This window comes from Siphateles boraxobius, unplaced genomic scaffold (assembly GCF_051911475.1).
Source record: "Siphateles boraxobius isolate OS27281-9 unplaced genomic scaffold, OSU_SipBor_1 41, whole genome shotgun sequence".
NCBI classification, from domain to species: Eukaryota; Metazoa; Chordata; class Actinopteri; order Cypriniformes; family Leuciscidae; genus Siphateles; species Siphateles boraxobius.
Window position 1 is genome coordinate 43,465,323 of NW_027509042.1, and position 20,183 is coordinate 43,485,505.

A 20,183-nucleotide genomic window follows, 5' to 3' on the forward strand; every position below is an offset into this window, starting at 1 on the left:
ACTTCGTTTTTTAAATGTAATAATAATTTGATATTAATGATATTATCACAACAACAATTTGAGTGCAAAGTTTAATTAAAATTCAGGGTCAGATATTAACCAGGGCAAAAAGAAAGTGACAAAATGCCCCAGATATTTAAAATTAGTGGGCATGGTGAAAACTAACATCTAATCTAACATTTAATACATTTCATCATTTTTATCTGGTTATGATTATATCTAGATACCTGAATTCACTGTCACTCTGAAAGTGTTGCTTAGTTATTATAAAGTGGTTAATTTACATTAATTGATTCAATCGAAGCATTTGAAAGAAATAAACAGCACAACACCGATAAACAATGTTTTTATGTGGTTAAAAATATGGCATCATAATATTTTAAAAAAAAAAACTCAAAAAATAAAAATAAAAATAAATGGGCAAATACCATCCTCTCAGAAACAGTAAAAAGCTAATAAAACTCACATTCCAGATTTCCCTTTGGACATAAAGTGGCGACTAAACAAAGAACCAAAACTGTTTATCATACAAAAATAAAGGAAAACAAAAAGGTCTTTATAGTTTGAGTGTCTGATTTTGTTGTTGTTGACAGGACTGAAAATGAGTCGAGTGCTGAGAGACACTTGCTGCAGTTCTTGTCCCACAATCTGCATCTACTGCTGGAGAATTTTAAAAAGCTTCAGCTAAATTTGATGAACAGCGATAAATACATGCAGTGTGTCCACATTTAATACCATTTAAATATGATCTACACGAACAGCATGTTGTTGTTGTTGTTGTGTGTAGTCTGAGGGAGTGGCTGCAAACACATGACAGAACTGCATTAATCTAATTTATTCCCAACCTCTGCGTTAAACTCTTTGCAAATATCTCTAATTTAAAAAAACAAAAACAAAAAGATTTATTGCAGAAAAGGGCATTCAATGTAAGAATAACAAAATAAAAGTCTCAAATTTATTCTAAACTAAACGTGTTCCCCCTGTTCTGTTTATTTGCTCTGTTACCTAACCTGTAAACAATTTCCGGAGTGGAACTGAACAAAACAAACAAACTCAGTCAAAGTAAGAGTTTAATTTACCTCATTGTCCTGTCTGTCTGCCATGCCGTGCTTCGCATTACTGGCGCGTTGTTTTTGAGCGAGTTATAGAGGGTTTGTGTCAAAATCTGTAAACTGCAGCTCATCTGACTGCAGCTGCTTCACTTCCGGTTCCCCAATTTACAATAAAAGCCCTCATGCATGATCATGGTAATCATACACTGGTCATACACATGATCCTGTGTGTAAAGGTTATAGAGAAAATTGTATTTGTGTATGAATGTACATTACAGTATACTTAAGATACAAATGTGCAAATTAAACTTTGGTAAATAAATATCATTAGTAGAATTAAATTATTATTCACTTAAATTATCCTGGTTGCATTACCAATGATATTATCCCGTACCAATTTGAGTGAAAAGTATATGGTATGAATGTACATTACAGTATACTTAAAATACAAATGTGCAAATTCAACTTTTCACTCACTACGGTGATAATATAATTGGTAATGCAACCAAAGAAATTTAATTTAAAACAAAATTAATTATATCAATGGTATTATCACTGTACCAATTTGATTGAATTTATTGCTAATTATAACTCTGCTATATATTATAAAAGTAAGGAACCATTCTTCGGGAGCGTTTTGACAACCGGACTCGAATTACTGCTGCGAGGATTTGTTTACTTCCGCTCAATTGTGTCGTTGCGCTTGTCGCTTTAAAATGCAGGTAAACTGATAAAACATCCTCACTTTATGTCCATTTTGCAGCTGTTTGGCATTTCGAAACACATAATTATAAATAGTGACACTAGCACGCAGATAGTTTGCGAGAAGCAAAGTTCGCGGTTGTTTTTTATCTGCTTGTATACTAACTGTCGAGACAGAAAAAGGCGTGACACGGTTATTTTAATGTTTGTGCTATATAAGAGCTGAAGGATGACCTGTTTGTGTTTTATTTCAATAGCAGCGGGAGGAGAAGCAGCTGGAGGCTTCTGTGGAGTCTCTGGTCACTCGAGTGGCTCATCTAAAAGGTTCCCTGCAGAGTTTCATTTATAAACTGGAAAATGAGTATGAGAGGCTCACTTGGTGAGTAAGAACCACACATCTTTCCTAATAAACTCCACATTTGTACCATGTTGACACTGATGTTTTGGATTCAGGCCCTCTGTGCTGGATAATTTCGCTCTTGTGTCTGGGCAGCTGAACACCATCAACAAGCTGTTGAGAAATGAGAAGACCCCATCATACAGGTCCCAGGTCATCATCCCTCTGCTGCTGTCTCCTGATCGAGATGAAGAGCTGGCGGTGAGCGCTTTCACAAAGTCACCCTGGTTATGATGACACCAGAACCTGCAAAAACAGGCCTTTTAACTTTAAGATGCAACCTTTTGTTACTCTCAGAAACTGACCGAGCAGCGAGTGCCTGTGTTCAGCCATGAGATCGTGCCAGATCACCTCAGGACGAAACCTGACCCGGAGGTCGAGGAACAGGAGAAACACCTGAGCGCCGAAGCGGCCCGGATCGGACCCGAAGTAGCCCAGGTGAGCACGAAATTCATCCTGCTTGACAAAGCAACGACCTCGCGACCATTCAGAACACTTTAATAACCTACTAGCAAGACGTCTACATCCTTTTAAACTCAAATCTGATGGCCCAGATGTTCAGACTAAATGGAGCTAGTTTAACCCTCTTATGATATTCCTCTGATACACTTGTGATCCTCTGCGGTCAAAGCAGACAGAAGACAGTGAATAAAGAAATAAATGAATGTACTTAATTTATTTTCCATGATATTTTATATGTTGAGGGATTTCATGGTACTAGACAATATACACCTCTAAAATATGCACATGATACTTTTCTACGTAAAATAATGCAAATATTATAAAAAGTTTCATATTTCCAATTAATGCAGTGTTTCGGTGTTTAAGTTCAAATTTATATATATATATAGCTCGGCTTGCTTTATGACTAGGCTTTATCCTTGTCTGTGAAACCGGGGGATTACAATCTATAAAGGTTGTTTGAATTTTGTTCTGTTTTCTTTTTAGAAACAGATCCAAACATTGAATAAACTTTGCTCAAATCTTTTGGAAAAGCTGAATAATCCTCGTGACGACAGAGACTCTGAAACATCAGGTAAACGTTAACCGTCGCTCCTAGTTTTATATTTGCCAGTGTTTCATGCGTGTAAAGTCATTGATGTTAAAAATGGATGCTTCTATTCAGCTTTAAGACAAAACAAGCCGTCCTTTAATCCAGCCGACACTAATGCACTGGTGGCAGCGGTGGGGTTCGGGAAGGGTCTGTCCAAATGCAGACCGCCTGGACCCGTGGCCCCGGGTCACCCTGGACAGCCGATGATGTCAGCGGGCCCCACACTGCATCAGGTCACAGTCGCTGGAGCTTCGGGTCATCAGACTGGCATGGGCGGACAGGTCCCCCAACAGCAGCCTGGACAACCTGGTACCACATTTAATAACATTAACAAACACATTTAGGCTTAAAATCAGCATTTATCATGCTAATTACATTTCTGTTTTTACAGGTAAAATGCCCAGCAATATCAAGACTAACATCAAGTCTGCATCCATGCATCCTTATAACCGATGAGTTTCATGCATAAATGCGGCATTTTGTGATACGATGTTGTGAGACAAAAAAAGCTAATATGTTTTGTGCATTTTCAATAAACGTGTTTGTTGAAATAATCTAGTGTTTAATCTTATCACAATCAGGATCGAGGATTTCAAATAAATGAACATGTTGATCTGTTTTAGTCACTAGGTGGCAATATTGGCTTTTTTTAAATGTCTGTTAAATAAAATCGAGTCTGAAGTGCTAAGTAACCTTACAAAAGTTTAGGACCAGGAAGATTTTTTTTTTTTAATTAAATACTTTTATTCGGTTAAGAAGAATTAAATTGATTTTAAAAAATGACATTGAAGATTGTTTCTTACAAAAATGTCTATTTCAAATAAATGCTGTTCTTTTGAACTTTCTATTAATCTGAATCGCATATCACGGTTTCCACAAAAATATGAAGCAGCTCAACTGTTTTAACATTGATAATAATAAATGTTGTTTTGTGCAGTAAATGATTTCTGAAGGATCATGTGACACTGAAGACTGGAGTAATGATGCTGAAAATCAGCTTTGATCACAGGAATAAATTACATTATAAACATTTAAACTGTAATGACATTTTACTTAAACTCTGAAATCTTACTGACCCCAAACTTTTGAACAGTAGTGATTTTTGTTTCAAAATGAATAATTAAACTAGCTTATATAAGTTTAGAGTGTTGACCTGGGAGCTTTCTTTTACTATTTCAATACTGTATGTTCCTCATACAGGAGATAACCGTGTTATTATAAGTGTGCATAGTTACTCGTTTCATTCTAGCTTGGTACTGTGGTGTTTTAGACTTGTATCTTTGTAACTTACAAATAAATGATGATCATCAAAGTTTATTTTAGCATTTTTTTTCACACATTGTGTTGCTCCATCAATAAATAGCATACACTTTAGAACTAAGGGGAAAGGATTTTCCTTTTAAAGTGCCCCATTACGCTATTTTAATGGTTCCTAATTTTGTTTGGAGTCTCCTACAACAGGTTTACATGCATCCATGGTCAAAAACACTTACATTTCTCATACATTACAAAATGGTTTGTTAGAAGATTTATGGGTCTCTTTAAACTCCTCCTTCCCGAGTGCTGCTCTTCTCTGATTGGTCAGATGGATGATTGGTCTGTTGTGATTGGTCGGCTGCTTAAAGCGTGTGTCAGAAACGAAACTCCTGAATTTTCTTTCCTCAGCGCTTGATACTCAGATACGAACGATGGCGTCGGTTTTTCCGCATCAATTCCAGCTCGAGTCCTGTGGAAGCGCATTAAAGAGGATTTGTAGCGCAGAAAACAGTGTCTTCTCGACTTGAACAACACAAACTCTTTCAGTCTCTATAAAATACAGTGTTTACGGGCGGGGCAAAGAGACGCTGTTCAGCCAATCAAAACCACAGGCTGGAATTATGAAAATTTGTAGCATTGATACATAGGTATAAAAGGAAGTGAGACTGGAATTACTTCAAATCACTTCTTTCTTTTGGGAGACAACTTTTTTTTGTCATGCACGTAGATCTTTACAATTTTGCAGACCTTTTACATTCACAAACAGCTAAGTTGATGAAAGGGAATATTCAAAAAAGCATAATAGGGCCACTTTAACCCTTTATTAACTTGTATCTGCTACCATCAGCCTGTGTTAACCTGCCAACCAGCGCTGATCCCATGACATCACACACCTTCAGTATCACCTCACATCGTGGGGGTGTTTAATGGTAAATCTAAAAGTGAAAATGAAAGCGGTTTGGGACCCTTTTGAATTCTTCAAGCCAATTAGCACATCAGGAACATCGCTGGGTGCAACATGAATCTTCTCAGAGGACTCCCAAATTTAATCACATTCCTAAATTTGCACATAAATTAGGTATGAAATTTCAGTTCCCTTTTGTGTTTTGTGGGTGTTAATGAATACATAAGAGGAAATAATCGCTGAGAAAAAACTTTGAGTTTCATGCTTTTGCCCACCAATTCAGACAGATCTGAAAATATTCACAACTAGAAAATGGTCACAATAATCATATAGCAATTGAAAAAATGTCATCCTTTTTATTTCATTATGATGCACCCTTTTTATACATCATTATTATTTCACCAGTAGCAACCGGACAGCAAATAATTGTGTACTCATTTAAAAGTTCTGTCAAAATGTAAAATCTTTCACTTTAATTCTTTGAGATGATCATGGTAAATATAAGTCTTGATGCTTCCATGATGAATGGTCAGCATTGGCCTTCAGCACAGCGTAACTCAGACGATGACGGCGTCTATGAGAGCTGTTTGTTCACTGTTGCTCATTTTAGGGTTACTGGTCCCGTTTGAGCTACAAACATGGATGTCACTTTGTTTTGGAGGGGGGGGGGGGGGGGGGGACATGATGATGCAACATGATGGTTTTGAATTGCTTGAAATATAATTGAAATCACTTCAAAAAAAGGAAAATACAGTTTGTCAAAATAGGCTTAATTTTAGTTGTTTCTTTTCCAAAAGCATTGATGCATTATTACAGTTTTTCTCAGTCGCTTTGGTGCATTTCTTAGATCAAAAGTGCAATTCTTGATACTACTTGTACACATTCCAAATCATCTAGTCACTTGTGGACATCATTAAAGCAATTTCTTATTCCTTTGAACAAATTGCAATTGATATGTACAAGTGTCAGCTTTTTTTCACATTTTCAATTGCTCATGTCATGTTGATCAAAACATAGCATATGGTTCTCTGTTGAATAATCTTACCCCTAAAAACATCTAAGCATTAGTTCCTTGCATAAGCCATTACATGCAAAATTGTTGAACTATTTGTCATAACTGTCAAGCATAGTTTTACACAATTCTATTAGACCTTTTGAAAAAAAACGTGAATTGATGAATCGTGCAGGTGAAATTGACTCTCACTCATGAAGGAATGTAAAGTGTTAGTTCAACCAACAATCAGTTGTCTAAATTGCTCAAAGGTGCATCTCATGAATACAGTAATCATTGGCAAGCATATAGACAGACCACAACTTAGGGGTGTTTCCTGTGTTTCTTCCTAAATTAGTTTTTTTTTTTCCTTTGTGCCCCTTGTTTTTTCTTACTGTAAATTATTTAGTTTTTTTTCTTTCATAAAGTAGCACTAGTAAAAGCTAGGGGTGTAATGATTCCCTCAGGTCACGATTCGATACATATCACGATACTGAACTCACGATACGATATTATTGCGATACTCCAAGACATTTGATAAAAAAATTAACAAAAAATGAACTGTTGATTAAAATGCTAATTTTGGTATTACATTGTGTGTGTGTAAATGAATAGTGCTGGAAATACAGGACAATAGAGACACCAGAATAACAATATTCATGATTCTGAAGCTGAAAATACAGAATTATTTTAGATGAATATGCTTGAACTGACTAGATATATTTAAAATAATGTTGGACACTTTTACTGGTAACATCAGACATTTAGCATTATCAGGATCCACAAATATTCCTCCATTGCAGTATTATACATTATTCAACATTATATATATATATATATATATATATATAGTATTTTACGTAATGTAGTACTGACACTACAACTCTTTTTGAATTTTTTTATTTTGGGTGAACTACACACAATACAGATTGTCACGATCCACGATACATATTGTTGGATTTTTGTATTGCGATATATTGTGACATGATATATTGTTACATCCCTAGTAAAAGCTGTGAAAAACAAAATCCTGTCCATTCTTTTTCTATCAATAACCCACATACAGTAATATGTAAATAGTACTGTTGAAAATGATAATATGCCATAGAAGTGCAGCCTTGTGCAATTTCAATACAGTAACTGTCATCCAAACTGGAGCCTACTGTAAGTTTACATCAGGTAATACTGTCAAAGTACACAGTTACAATTGACAACATGCCTAAACATTTTGACGACCTTGTTCGTGAACAATGACTCAATGACTTATCATTCTGATGACACTGACATGATCATTGGCATGAATATTTACTTTTGAGAGATGTACTAAGGATTTTTAGTGACGGACTAGCTTTAGAAACATATCTATAATATATTGCAGTTTGTACAAATTGTTCTGAGAAATGCACTTATTATTTTGCACATGTTAGGGATGATGTGAAAAACGCACCAAAGCGACTGAGAAAAACTGTAATAATATGCAAGTAATGTTGTTCAATGACTTGTTTGCATTATAAAGCCAATAGATTTCACCTGATAAAGAAAGTTGACCATATAGGAGTGTGAAATGAATTGTAAAACTTACACTGGTTCAAAGTAGGCTACTGTACCATATATTTGATTTATGTTGAAGTGCTTGGGAAGTGGCTTTTTATGGTGAATCAGGCTCTCAAAAATCATTTAAAAATTTGGATTTAGAATATATCAGTTATCGGCTTTTAAATCTAAAATTATCGGTTATCGGCCAAAGTTTTTTATATCAGTGCATCCCTAAATGGAAACAATAATGCAATTTTGCACTGGCAAACACTTCAATGTAAGTTTTTTAACTTGTCCAAAAAAAAGTGAATTTGTTGTCTATTTGTTTTTTATTGTTCTTGTTGTCTTGGATGAATTCTATCATCTATAGGCTTATGATTTCAAAATGAAGTTCACAGATATTGAAGCACGTGTCTTGTCATATTGCAGGGCATTTCCCAGTGTTCAGTGCGGCAGGGACAGAGGAACGGCCTTCAGTCTCATCTGAGCCTCAGACTTCAGTTATTCAGAAAACTCTTCTGTTTCAGAGAAATGTAGAGCTCACCAGATCTGAGCTGAGACAGAAATAACAACAAAGATTTACCCATGTAACCCTGAGTACACACACTTAAATAACAAACAAATCAACTTAACCTAACCCACAAACCAGCAGAATGTGTCGGAAAACAGTAAAACTGCAAATCAAACAGGCTTTTTGTTCTGCCAAACGCACTTTTAATCCTTCAAAACAGTGATAATTGTTTGACAAGAAAGACAGAATAGACACAGGTCTGGATGAGCTTCCTCCAGGACTCTGACAATCTGCCATCGTCTTTCAAGGGTGTTTAGATTGTATCCGCATCAACACACCGCATCCCACACTTTCGCGCTTCGTTTTCAGTTCGTGTTTCAAAGAGATAAGTTTCTGTTTGTCTCGAGGCGTTCTTTTCAAAGATGCTCGCGCACAATGCGAGAACGCATGTCTGATTCATTAACACGAGACGCTTTAGGCGCATCTCTAAAGCTGCGCTGTTTAACTTCAACACCCACATCGCAAAAGTTCATCTCGGATAAGCACTGCCACCGTTCCCAGATTTCCGAGGCGTTCTGCGGTTTGATCCACATGAAACGCGTGAGTGACACCGTGAGCTGCGTGAATCTTACCCAAATGGGACTGAACGCATCTCTTTTTAGGAAAGGTTGGTGTGTGAGGCAGAGGGATATGTTTATCTCCCTGTGGGTGGAGGATGCGAACGGGACACTTAATGAATACACCCGCCCTGTGTGACGTGCATATACTGTACGTCCTCGTGAATTAAGCGGAAAATCAACAGCAACATCTAACCTGATCTCTATTCTCTGTGCCAATTCAGCTCGAGCCATCAGGGAGGAACTTATGATGGAGATAAATCCTTACAGCTGCACAATTCTCGAGCCTCATCCAGCATGTCAATATGATAAAGCTCTCGTGCAGAACACACTTCACATGCTCGATAGAGACGAGAGGAGATAAGATGCTCATCCTCCCTCTGGTCTGCTCTGTAACCCCCACACACGCGCGCACACACACACACACAACACACGCACGCACGCACACGCACACACACGGCTTTAATTCTGCCCTGTAGACCTGAGACATGTTCCCATCCACCCCTGCGGCTCACAGATGAGCATCACACACGTGTGTGTGTGTGTGTCTGTGCATTGTGCTGCCAATACGGTAGCCTACCTCGTGCATTATGCAGAACGCGAAAACACGCTTCTATATGTTGTTTTACATTTTGTTTTTCAGAAGACGGATTTAGTGAATGATGCAATTTGGAATAAAAAAAAATGCATTGCATTTCTGGATTGTGAATGTTTATTTTTATGTAAATAAAAGAAGAAAGAAGCTCAAGACTTTCACTATTGTTTTATTTCAATGGTGTTATGTTATATTGTAGCCTATTACAGTAGCATATATTGGTGTGCCTCAAAATATGTGCAGAATCTTTGTTCCTTCACTTTCAATTCAACCCTGTTCTGCTGCGATATTAATTATCCTTTAAAAATAATAAAGGGTTTGATCTTTCTGATCATGTGATTTAGTGTACTATTCTCTTTAAAAGTATAATAAATCATGAATTAGTAAGTATTCTAATGTATTATAATTGTTATATGATGTTATTATTAATAATATATAATGCAATACATATATAATATATTTGTATATGTACACTGTTAACAATTTATTGTAATTTTACAGGAAAGTCCTGGCAACTAATTGCAGTAAATTTACAGCAAGTAATATACAGGATTTGTACTGTTACAATAAAGTACTGTATTTATACAGCAGTGCTACTGTGATTATATTAACATTATTACAGTAAAATGCTGTAATTTATTACAATTGACTGTATATTTACTGCAACTAAGTTGCTGGGAATTTCCTGTCCATTTCCCATCGTGCATTTGCATTTACAATAAAAACATGAATACAATGTGATGTTGTAAAATTTATTGTGAAAATTACATCAATTGCTAACAGTGTATACATGAAGAATTATTGATTATAACCAATATATCATTTATTCTAATTTAATTATGATGCCATTATTAATAAAATATATTTATATACATACACAAAATATATGTATATATATAGCCTATTATATATATATATATATGAACTGATTATAAAGTGTTTTTTTCCCCCATTTTATCTTCAGTGTTTTCTTCAGTGATTTGTGATGTTCTCTTTACGCTGGTGTTTGTGAAGCTCAATCCTGCATTTTGACTTCACTCAGAGATTTAGGCTCTGAATTCAATTTGAAACAAGGTCCCGCTCGTGGCGAGAGAAAAATGGACTACAGAGATCCTCTAAATGGTGGCCATCAATAAAGGCACAGTGCTTTGCTTTGCATTCATCTTCCTCCCTTAATTTGTTTTCCAGACCTCAGTCCCTCGGCTGCTGACCTTTCAGAGAGACGCTCCTGAAACAGCAGATAGAGTGAGACGCTCTCCACCGAGGACTCGTGTATTTATGAAGTGCACTCGGGAACAATAGACTGAACGAGCACATTTAACATGTGAGAGAGAGTCTGGAGTGATGTTACCGTGGTAAAACAGCATCCGCTATAGGGACATTCTCAGGAAACGCTGGCATTTGTGCCCGGAAAGGTTTCAGGATTAGTATTCTTTTTTTGTTTTTATAATTTCATTTTAAAAGGCTATTGCTGAACTCTCAATTTGTCTTTTTTATTATTTTATTTTATTTACAGTACCAGACTGTAATTACAGTAGGAAGCACACATGACCTCCGGTATTCAGATGATGATGGTCAGCATATATATGTGCTGGCTTCATAAAGGTTCAATGGGGTTCTATATAGAACTCTAGGGTTCTTGACTCAATTCTAAAGAACCCTTTATGGCAAAAACGTTCTATATAAGGGGAAATGTCTTTAATGATTACATAATACTTAAATGTTTTATGTGTTATTTCATTTTTTTAGTGATAAAAGTAGCCTATGTTAAAATCAGTCTACATGCTTTCATAGACAGCCTAGGAAGTCGGGGAAGGTCTCGATTTTTTAAGAGTCATTACAAGCGGTTCATACATTAGCAGTAAAAAGTGATTAATACATAATAATTAGATATAACCCCATTAAGTTTCCTATATAGAACCCTTTCTTCTCAGAGTGAGAGCAGAATGCTTTCACAGAAAAAGCATGAATCATTTAAAGACAGTAGCTACTACACAACATATTGAAAAAGCATGATTTTTGTTCACTTTAATAAAAGTAAAATATAAGCCAATGTAGTTTTAAAAAAAAAATGCTATCAATTTAAGTGCAATGGTAATGAATTGGCTGTGGAAATTTGCTATTTAAATGGGAAAACAGTATTTAAAAATGACACTACAGTTAATTCATATTCATTTGATTATTCTGTTTGCTCACAAATGGCAGCTTTTCCTGAGAATGAACCATAAATATAAGTGTTTCACATTTTTCTGAAGGTGTTTAAACATGATCTTCAGTGTGTTCCCTTACAAAATGCAGAAAGCCAGATCAAAATGTACAATATTTCTTAATAAGTCTGACATTTCTGTCAGTCGTCATCTGCTCAAAATCGGACCAGACTAAAAACAAACTGATCTTTTGCATCCCGAGAAAAATAAAACTCACACAAAATCATGCATATTCTCAGTTTCATCTGGAGAAGGAGATAAATGCCATTTCTCTTTTCATTTAACTGAAAATAGTAACACTTTCACACTTTACAATAAGGTTCATTTGTTAACTACATTAATTAACATGAACTTATAATGAAAAAATACTTCTAAAGCACATCATTAATCTTACAAACCCGTTGTATCTGTTAATATGATTAATGGACCTGAGCTAACATCAACTAACAATGAAGAGTTGTATTGAATAAATACTGTAACAAATGAATTGCTCATTGTTAGTTAATGCGTTAACTAATGGGAGCTTGCTGTAAAGTGTTATTTCATGATATTTCCAATTCAATCAATAGAACAGATGCAATACAGAAATTCTCGTATGTCAAAATCACCCTGTGATCAGACATTAATGACATTTAACATGTTAAAGTAAAGCACTGTTTTTAATTCAACATGAAATCAGACACCAGAGAGAAACATATGGCAACAAAAGAATCTATTTATTCTGAATATGCAATACCAGTACAAATGAAGAGACCAAAAAACCTACACCTTGTTAGTTTTTTCTTCACAGAAACGAGTTGGAATCAAAAAGACAATAGTTTGCTGTTCCATTTTATTCCTTTTATACATATGCAGAGATCTTAAAAGTTAAAACTTGACAAGAGAATGTCTCTGCGCTTGATATAAAAAAGAAGAAACATTCAAAAACACTGCAGGAGTTTAAAGAACAAAAGACATGCAACAAAGTAAACATTTGATGTTTTACAAACCGCTGTATATGCAAAAACTAAAAGCATCATTATATGAGGCTTTTGTGAGTATGGCGCTGCTGGGCAGGCAGTGATACACACGTCGTGAGCGGAGGGAAACGCTTCCGGAGTGAGGATGCAGGACTAGGCCTGTCCAAAACCTCATTCTCAGTCACAACACTTTCCTTGCAGTGACCCTGATCTCTTCATCCCTCACACGCGCTCAGATCCATCCGTATAAAGACCGTACGTGTCACTTCACACGTGGATGTGATTGTAATAAAAAGAGCAAAACAAGAGCAAAGGTGCACATCTACATATATAGAAGCTAGCGCGCATTCACATTATGCTTGCGAGAAAATAAAATATATGGCCGCCCTGTAAACAAGCCCAATATGAAATAAGAAACGAGAATCGGCTATTCACAACGGGAGGGCATCAAAAATATATCCAAACGATTTCTGCATTTGTGTGCCATCATTAGCTTTTCCTTTTCTTCTAGAGAAACGCGACGGATTTCCAGCTGGATTTTTGGTTTCGAGTGTATAACGCACCGTGGACATTCGTGAGAAACGCATCCCAGCGCACAAGATATTACACCATTTACAACATGAACAGTGTTGAGTGATGTCAACGTAAAGAACGGACACGTCTGGGGTTTTTGGTATCAAAGTCGCCCGAAGAGAAGGCTGACGTGGGACGAAGCTGTAAAAGAAAGCCATTTCACATTTGGGATTTGTTCACTTCTTCGGATTTCCGTTTTATTGCATTCTCATGTGCGCCAATGAAAATCCTTCAATGATGATGATGATGATGATATATAAAGGGATTCGTGTGTCTGTAAATGAATATCATTCTGTGATGCATGTGAATCTTATTTAAGATGCAAAATAACATGATGATAATCTTTAAAAATGAAAACTAGGCTTAATAACTGCATTGCCTTTATTTCTCATTAAAGCAGGGAAATTATGAGTTTCCCTTATGTACATAAACATAATCTAAACGACCAAGGGCCAGATTTACTAACAGCTTGCTCCGGTGCAAACCCGTGCAACCCAAACTACAGTCAGGATTTACTAAAGACACGCAGTGAAAATACGGGGACGGGGTTATTTTTGCGTCCCTTATTACATATGCATTTGTAGGAGTTTCTCTTTCAGACGCAACATTTATGAGAGGAGAGTGTTTAAATGAATCATGCAAGGTGATTTACTAAGGTTTGCGTTTGTCAATTTACTGGTATTTGTGCCATTATTTACCACCCAAAAAAAGCATGTTTTAACCCAGATGGTAATTTGCGCTGCTCAGATTGTGTTGGTCATTATGGAAATGTTCCGCTGCGTCTGTTCTTTCGTTAGTGTGTCGTCAGTAGATCACGCACTGAACTTCACACTCCCATCGGCGCTTTTATGGGATTGTGCACTCTTGATAATTTGCCCTGTTTAGTAAATCTGGCTCTAAATATTCAGGAGATTATTAAAGGTTATTAGACGAACAGAAGTGAAGTTGAGGCAGTGTGTGAACCCAATCAACTGCTTTTTCAAGCATAATACGTCCATTATAATGTAAAATCTGTTGTGTAAATGTTACTAAAGAGATGTATAAAAGTACTTTGGCACTATGGTAAAATTGCAAAACGTGATGTTTGTTGTGACGATGAAAGGCATTGGGTTATTTCTGGAACTAGTCTATTGTCTTGGTTTGGATCTGTTTGCAGACACATAATGTTTTGAGAGGTAGCATGAAGATGAGGGATGATGATGATGATGATGCACTGTTGTGTTCACACAAGTCCTTTACACACTGGAGGGAAGAGCGTGTGGCGTGATGCAGAGAGTCCGTGTGTGTGTGTGTGTGTGTGTGTGTGTGGAGGATCAGTTGGAGGTGTCGGAGTGAACGCTTCCGGGTCCTTCTGTGGGGGAGGTGACGGAGGAAGGGGTGGTGGGGTCCTGCCAGCCACCGTTCGCCTGACGGAGAGAACAACACACACAGCATGAGGGACTCATTACATCACAATATCAGGACAAAAATAGCTTGTCAGTCAATATTTTCATGTCAAATCCATTATTTCAGTCCATTTTACTCTGTCTGGAATATCATTTAAATGGACAGACACAACGATTTAGTTGCAAACAGACTAAATTTTTTAACATTTTGAGGATGTGTGTGTACGCACACACACACAATTTCACTCACACACTACCGTTCAAAAGTTTGGGGTCATTTAGTTGTTTTTGTGCCTTTTTTAAAGAAATTTATACAACAAGGATGCATTAAAAAATGTAAAAATGTTAAAAAGTGACAGAAAAGAACTTTCTATTCTTCAAAGAATCCTGAGATATAAAATGTTTCACGGTTTCCACAAAAATGTAACTGTTTTCAACATTGATAATAATCAGAGATGTTTCTTGACCAGCAAGTCATCATATTAGAATGATTCCTGAAGGATCATGTGACGTAATGATGCTGAAAATTCAGCTTTGATCACAGGAATAAATTACATTTTCACAAATATTCAACATAGAAAACAGTCATTTGAAATTGTAATAATATTTCACAATTTTACTGTTTTTGATCAAATAAATGCAGCCTTACTGAGTATAAGATTCTTCTTAAAAAAATAAAACAATCATTTTTGTTACTGCTTACAAAGTCTAAGAAAACCCTTTGTCTGCTACAGTTTTATCAGTAATTTTGTTGACAGCACAGGTTTCTGTCGCTCAGTGTGTGTAACGGCTGTCATTTGAACTCACACACACACAAATACTGAGAGACAACGAGAGAAAAGAATCAAGACTGAGAATAAAACAGGAATCAGGAAGGACAGAGAGAAAGAAATGTGGAAGCCATCAGTAATCTCACACACAGCGACGCTACGAGGAAATGCTCCTGTTCTTCAAACTCTTTAAATGAGGCTGTGGATGTCAAGAGTCAGATGAATGCACAATATAAAATGCCACTAATGCTTACGGCAATACATTTAAATAAACTTAATTTAATGTACGGTTTAATTTAATCTACACTTATGTCACAATAAAAATGCATGAGTGTCATTGCGTTAGAAAATAAAATAACAAAGCAAGTGTTATTAATTGCAAAGACACACACACACACACACACACACACACACACACACACACACACACACACACACACACACACACACACACACACACACACACACACACACACACACACACACACACACACACACACTGTGGTTTTAAAATGCTAGTGGAAAATGTTCATAGTTCATGCGGTGAACTTATCTAATGCAATGACATTCAGACATTTATAAATGTCACTTAATATTTTTGGGGCGGCTGTACATGCATTTTAAAACAAGATATTTCAAACCAGCCACATTCACAGTCTTAAATTAACTGATATATGCACTCGTTTCATGTTGATGCAATCATTTGCTACCAATTTAAAAATAATATCTAATATCAAACACCTTCTGAAAAATGCATTTCTATGGATGAGGATTAATTTGGAAAAATTTGAATAAAATGATTTTTTATAGAGACACAAGCAGTATTTAATGGTTAGAAAATTTTCAGTAACAATGTAAATCCTTTTAAGTTGTAATACATTTTAATGACCTTTTCTATATTATATAATATTATAAACTACCATTCAAAAGTATGGGGTCTGTAAGATTTTTTAATGTGACGATTTGCTGCTCAAGAAACATTTCTGATTATTATCAATGTTGAAAACTGTTGCGCTGCTTTATATATATTTTTTTGATGAATAGGTAATGCATCCTTGCTGAATAAAAAGAAAAAAAAATATGTTTTTTTTTAATGTCTCAAACTGAATTTTATGCTTAATTAAATATGAATTCATCATCCGGCTTTGTATGTATTAACAATACATTTGTATTTAATGTATCCTTGCTGAATAAAAATATTTTTTTTATTTTTTATGTTTCAAACTGAATTTTATGCTTAGTTAAATATGAATTTGTATGGTGCCACTTGTGCCTAAATGACTGTCCTGTATTCAATGCTTTCTAAAAATGCTTGACGTTCTCAGTGTCTGCACATCAAAGTCAAGCCCACAATCCTCTGATCCCGCAGATCTCCACACGGATCCAGGAAAACACAGGATTTGCATACATCCGTGCGACCCCCCCCCCCCCCCCCCCCCCCGAACGCGTATGATCTCATTAACATACGGCCAGCGAAGCGCGACAGAACGTAAGCGGGACAGAGACGCTGACCCCCCCCCCCCCCCCTCCCCCCACCTCTCTCGGCTCGCTGTCAAGCCCATTAGCTCGGCAGGAACCTGATCTGAGCAATGTGCTTGGATTGCTGTCCCGAGTCCACACTCCGCTCCCCGTGTGTCTGTCGTATTGATTTTGCTCTTTACCACACGGCTTGTCGCTGTGAATTTTCTCCTCGCGCCAAGTTGCCAGCAGCGCCCCTCCCGTTCCCCCGCTTCCCGAACACACTCAGGATGTCCTCCTACGAGCGTTTCACCACGGCTTTATTTTTAGCGTTCGGCTGCGAGATTGTCCGCGGAGTGTTTTTCTCTGCCGCCCTTTGGGGGATAATCAGGGTCAGGTGACTTTGGGGCACGACGAGGACTCATATATTTGCAGCCGGTGTCACCTGTTCTCCCCCGTTCCCGTCAGCGGGGTGTGTGGCTGCAGGTGCCGGGCCGATCTGATTGGATGTGATGGGTTCAGACAGACCCGGGCCGGTCTCGTGTCCACGTCTCGCTGGGCAGTGCCGCCCGTGGCGTTCACGACACACAGGCAATCAACTAAGTGACCACGATTCCCAGACAAGTCCCACTAAGTGGCATTCTGAGCCCTATGGCTTTGAAATAATTGGTAGAGGGCAAAACAAGAGGAAGGGGGAAAAAAAGAAGTGTTTTTTCTCGCCTTACATTGATGCCCTGCGGACTGTACATCTGGTTTGCTGCAAGGCCGTCACTGTATCCTCCTGTCTGGCTGATAACATGGCGAAGGGTATCCACCTGAAACACAAAACAACACGGCAAGGTCAGAGCGCACAAAAAAAAAGCGCGAACGCAAGGTCGGATGAAGCGACGCACGCAAACAAAGCAAAGTCAGACGACACGTCAAAGAAGAAAGCAAGGTCAAAGAAAGCAAACAACAATAAAAGACAAAGAAAACACGATGAAACACAGACGTACAAACACAAGATGACATGCAAACAATAGTCTCTCTGGCTCTGTTCTGAAACCTAGTGAGCTGCCTATAGCCTTAGACAGCATTTTAAGATGTGTATATTCCATACACTGCCTTATAAGATGCCTCATTTCTACAGTAGCACTGTGGTAGACCCCAGAATGCATTGCATCAAGCCAAAATTGAGGACGAAACAGAGAAATGTTGATTACAAATATACTTACTCTACGGTTCAAAAGTTTGGGGTTGCTAAGATCGCTAAGTCTCTTCTGCGCACCGAGGATGCATTTATTTGATCAAAAATACAGTAAAAACAGTGAAAAATTATTACAATTTAAAATAACTGTTTTCTATGTGAATATATGTTCAAATGTAATTTATTTCTGTGTTCAAAGCTGAATTTTCAGCATCATTAATTCAGTCTTCAGTGTCACATGATCCTTAAAAAATCATTCTAATTTGAAGAAACAATTATGATTATTATCAATGTTGAAAACGGTTGTGATGCTTCAGTTTTTTGTTAAACCCGTGATAGGTTTTTTTCTCACGATTCTTTGATGAATAGAAAGTTCAAAAGAACAGCATTTATTAGAAATAGAAATCGTTTGTAACATTATAAATGTCTTCACTGTCTCTTTTGATCAATTTAATGCATCCTTGCAGAATAAAAATATTAATTTCTTTCCAAAGAAATGTAAAATCTTACTGACCCCAAACTTTCTTAACGGCTGTGTATATTTCATGAAAAGTATTAATAGAAAAGTTCATGATCAAACTTTCCTATTTTCCAACCATGTATTGGTTTTGTTAGTAACATGCTAATGTCAAACAGAAGTCATTATTAGAGTTGCTGTCTACAGTAAGTAAAGTGTTTCAAATCTGGTTCAAACTCAGTCAGCTTCTTATGTAGAGAGGCAGTTCACAAGGTATCTTTTTCAACATTTCAAATTTACTTAAAAAAAACGTAAACCTATATTTTGATGGTCCCCTTTAGATTATAAGTAATATTGCAGCTACATGTCAACTGACTCTCATTAGAGTATTAGTAGACAGTCAGCTTAATATCTGCTAACACTTTGTTTTGATGCTCTCCAAACACATTCTACTGACTATAAGTAACTTTGCAAGTACATGTCAACTTATTCTACTAACCCAAACCCCTTATTATACTCTAATAACTAATGAGAGTTAGCAGACAAGTAGGTGCAATGTTACTTATAGTCAAAGAATGTCTAAAGGGGACCATCATAATAAAGTGTACTCAAACACACACACACACACACACACACACACACACACACACACACACACACACACACACACACACACACACACACACACACACACGAGAGAAACTTGCTGCTCGGAGGTTTCTGTAGTGGTTTATTGGCACTGTACCTGTGACTGCACATTGGCTCCCACCTGAGAGCCCTGGTACGAGTCCCCGTTCAGAGGCTGAACACTCATAAACAAATCGCCAGAGTTTGACATGCTAAAAGAGCCAGCAGAACCTGAGAGGTGCACAAACATGACAGAGAGAGACAGAATAAGCCAGAGAAAATGAGTCTGAAAACTTCCAGAGATATAGTTAGATAAGCTTTAAGATCATAAAGCAGACCGTAAAGAAGACAAAGGATTGTTGCAAAGCAGGAGATTCAGCCGGCAGCGAGAGAAAGCTCCACAACACAGATAATAGCTCAGATTTGTGCAAGTTTGATTTTTAATTGAATTCTTAATCATTTTATAATAATCGACCAATTGAGAACAAATGCCATATTTAATTTGATGCAATTTAAAATGTATATGCTGAGACATCATTTGGATCTCAATTTATTTTCTAATCTGATATCTCATAAAGATGTGTGAAACAATTCTTTGCACAAGACTAACTTTTAAAATACATAACATTTATAACTGTATTTTTCTTTATGTACACTATCGTTCAAAAGTTTAGGGTCAGTACGATTTTTTTTCCCCACAGAAATTAATACTTTAATGCAGCAACATTGAATTGATCAAAAGTTACAATAAAGACTTACAATAAAGACTTTATAATGTCACAAAAATTCTCTCTGAAATAAATGCTCTTTTATACTTTCTATCCATCAAAGAATCGTGAAAAATTAATGGTTTCCACAAAATTATGAAGCAGCTCAACTGTTTTCAACATTGATAATAATCATAAATTTTTCTTGAGCAGCAAATCATCATATTAGAATGATTTC

At 36.7% G+C, this 20,183-nt stretch overlaps 3 protein-coding genes across 36 annotated transcripts in view; 1 reads left to right on the forward strand and 2 right to left on the reverse strand.

Moving 5' to 3' along the window:
• The window catches only part of szt2 (SZT2 subunit of KICSTOR complex), a 115,753-nt gene extending 114,529 nt beyond the window's left edge, over positions 1 to 1,224 (reverse strand). For all 31 annotated transcript variants that reach the window (XM_077199854.1, XM_077199835.1, XM_077199856.1 and 28 more), the window contains exon 1: positions 1,080 to 1,224. In XM_077199854.1, coding sequence (XP_077055969.1) covers positions 1,080 to 1,103 — 24 coding nt within the window. In that variant the 5' untranslated portion in view covers positions 1,104 to 1,224. The remainder of the gene's footprint in view (positions 1 to 1,079) is intronic.
• Positions 1,225 to 1,686: 462 nt separating this feature from the next.
• med8 (mediator complex subunit 8) lies at positions 1,687 to 4,522 on the forward strand. Its single transcript, XM_077199861.1, has 7 exons — positions 1,687 to 1,774; positions 2,012 to 2,133; positions 2,208 to 2,352; positions 2,449 to 2,589; positions 3,100 to 3,187; positions 3,278 to 3,514; positions 3,597 to 4,522. Exons 1-7 carry the CDS (start codon positions 1,769 to 1,771, stop codon positions 3,659 to 3,661), a joined length of 804 nt encoding a protein of 267 aa, XP_077055976.1. The 5' UTR covers positions 1,687 to 1,768; the 3' UTR covers positions 3,662 to 4,522.
• A 7,998-nt stretch (positions 4,523 to 12,520) lies between these two features.
• Positions 12,521 to 20,183, reverse strand: part of pbx1b (pre-B-cell leukemia homeobox 1b) — a 95,720-nt gene continuing 88,057 nt past the window's right edge. For 2 of the 4 annotated variants that reach the window (XM_077199864.1, XM_077199863.1), the window contains exons 7-9: positions 19,357 to 19,469; positions 17,694 to 17,783; positions 12,521 to 14,761 (exon numbers count right to left, since the gene is read on the reverse strand). In XM_077199864.1, coding sequence (XP_077055979.1) covers positions 14,669 to 14,761; positions 17,694 to 17,783; positions 19,357 to 19,469 — 296 coding nt within the window. In that variant the 3' untranslated portion in view covers positions 12,521 to 14,668. The remainder of the gene's footprint in view (positions 14,762 to 17,693; positions 17,784 to 19,356; positions 19,470 to 20,183) is intronic. The other 2 variants (XM_077199865.1, XM_077199866.1) reach the window with 1 other exon arrangement.

What these genes read in the sequence shown, in the direction of transcription:
- med8 (XM_077199861.1), top strand. An exon ending in ATCGAGATGAAGAGCTGGCG is followed by an intron (nt 2,353 to 2,448) that starts GTGAGCGCTTTC and finishes TGTTACTCTCAG; the next exon opens with AAACTGACCGAGCAGCGAGT. An exon ending in TCGGACCCGAAGTAGCCCAG is followed by an intron (nt 2,590 to 3,099) that starts GTGAGCACGAAA and finishes TTTTCTTTTTAG; the next exon opens with AAACAGATCCAAACATTGAA.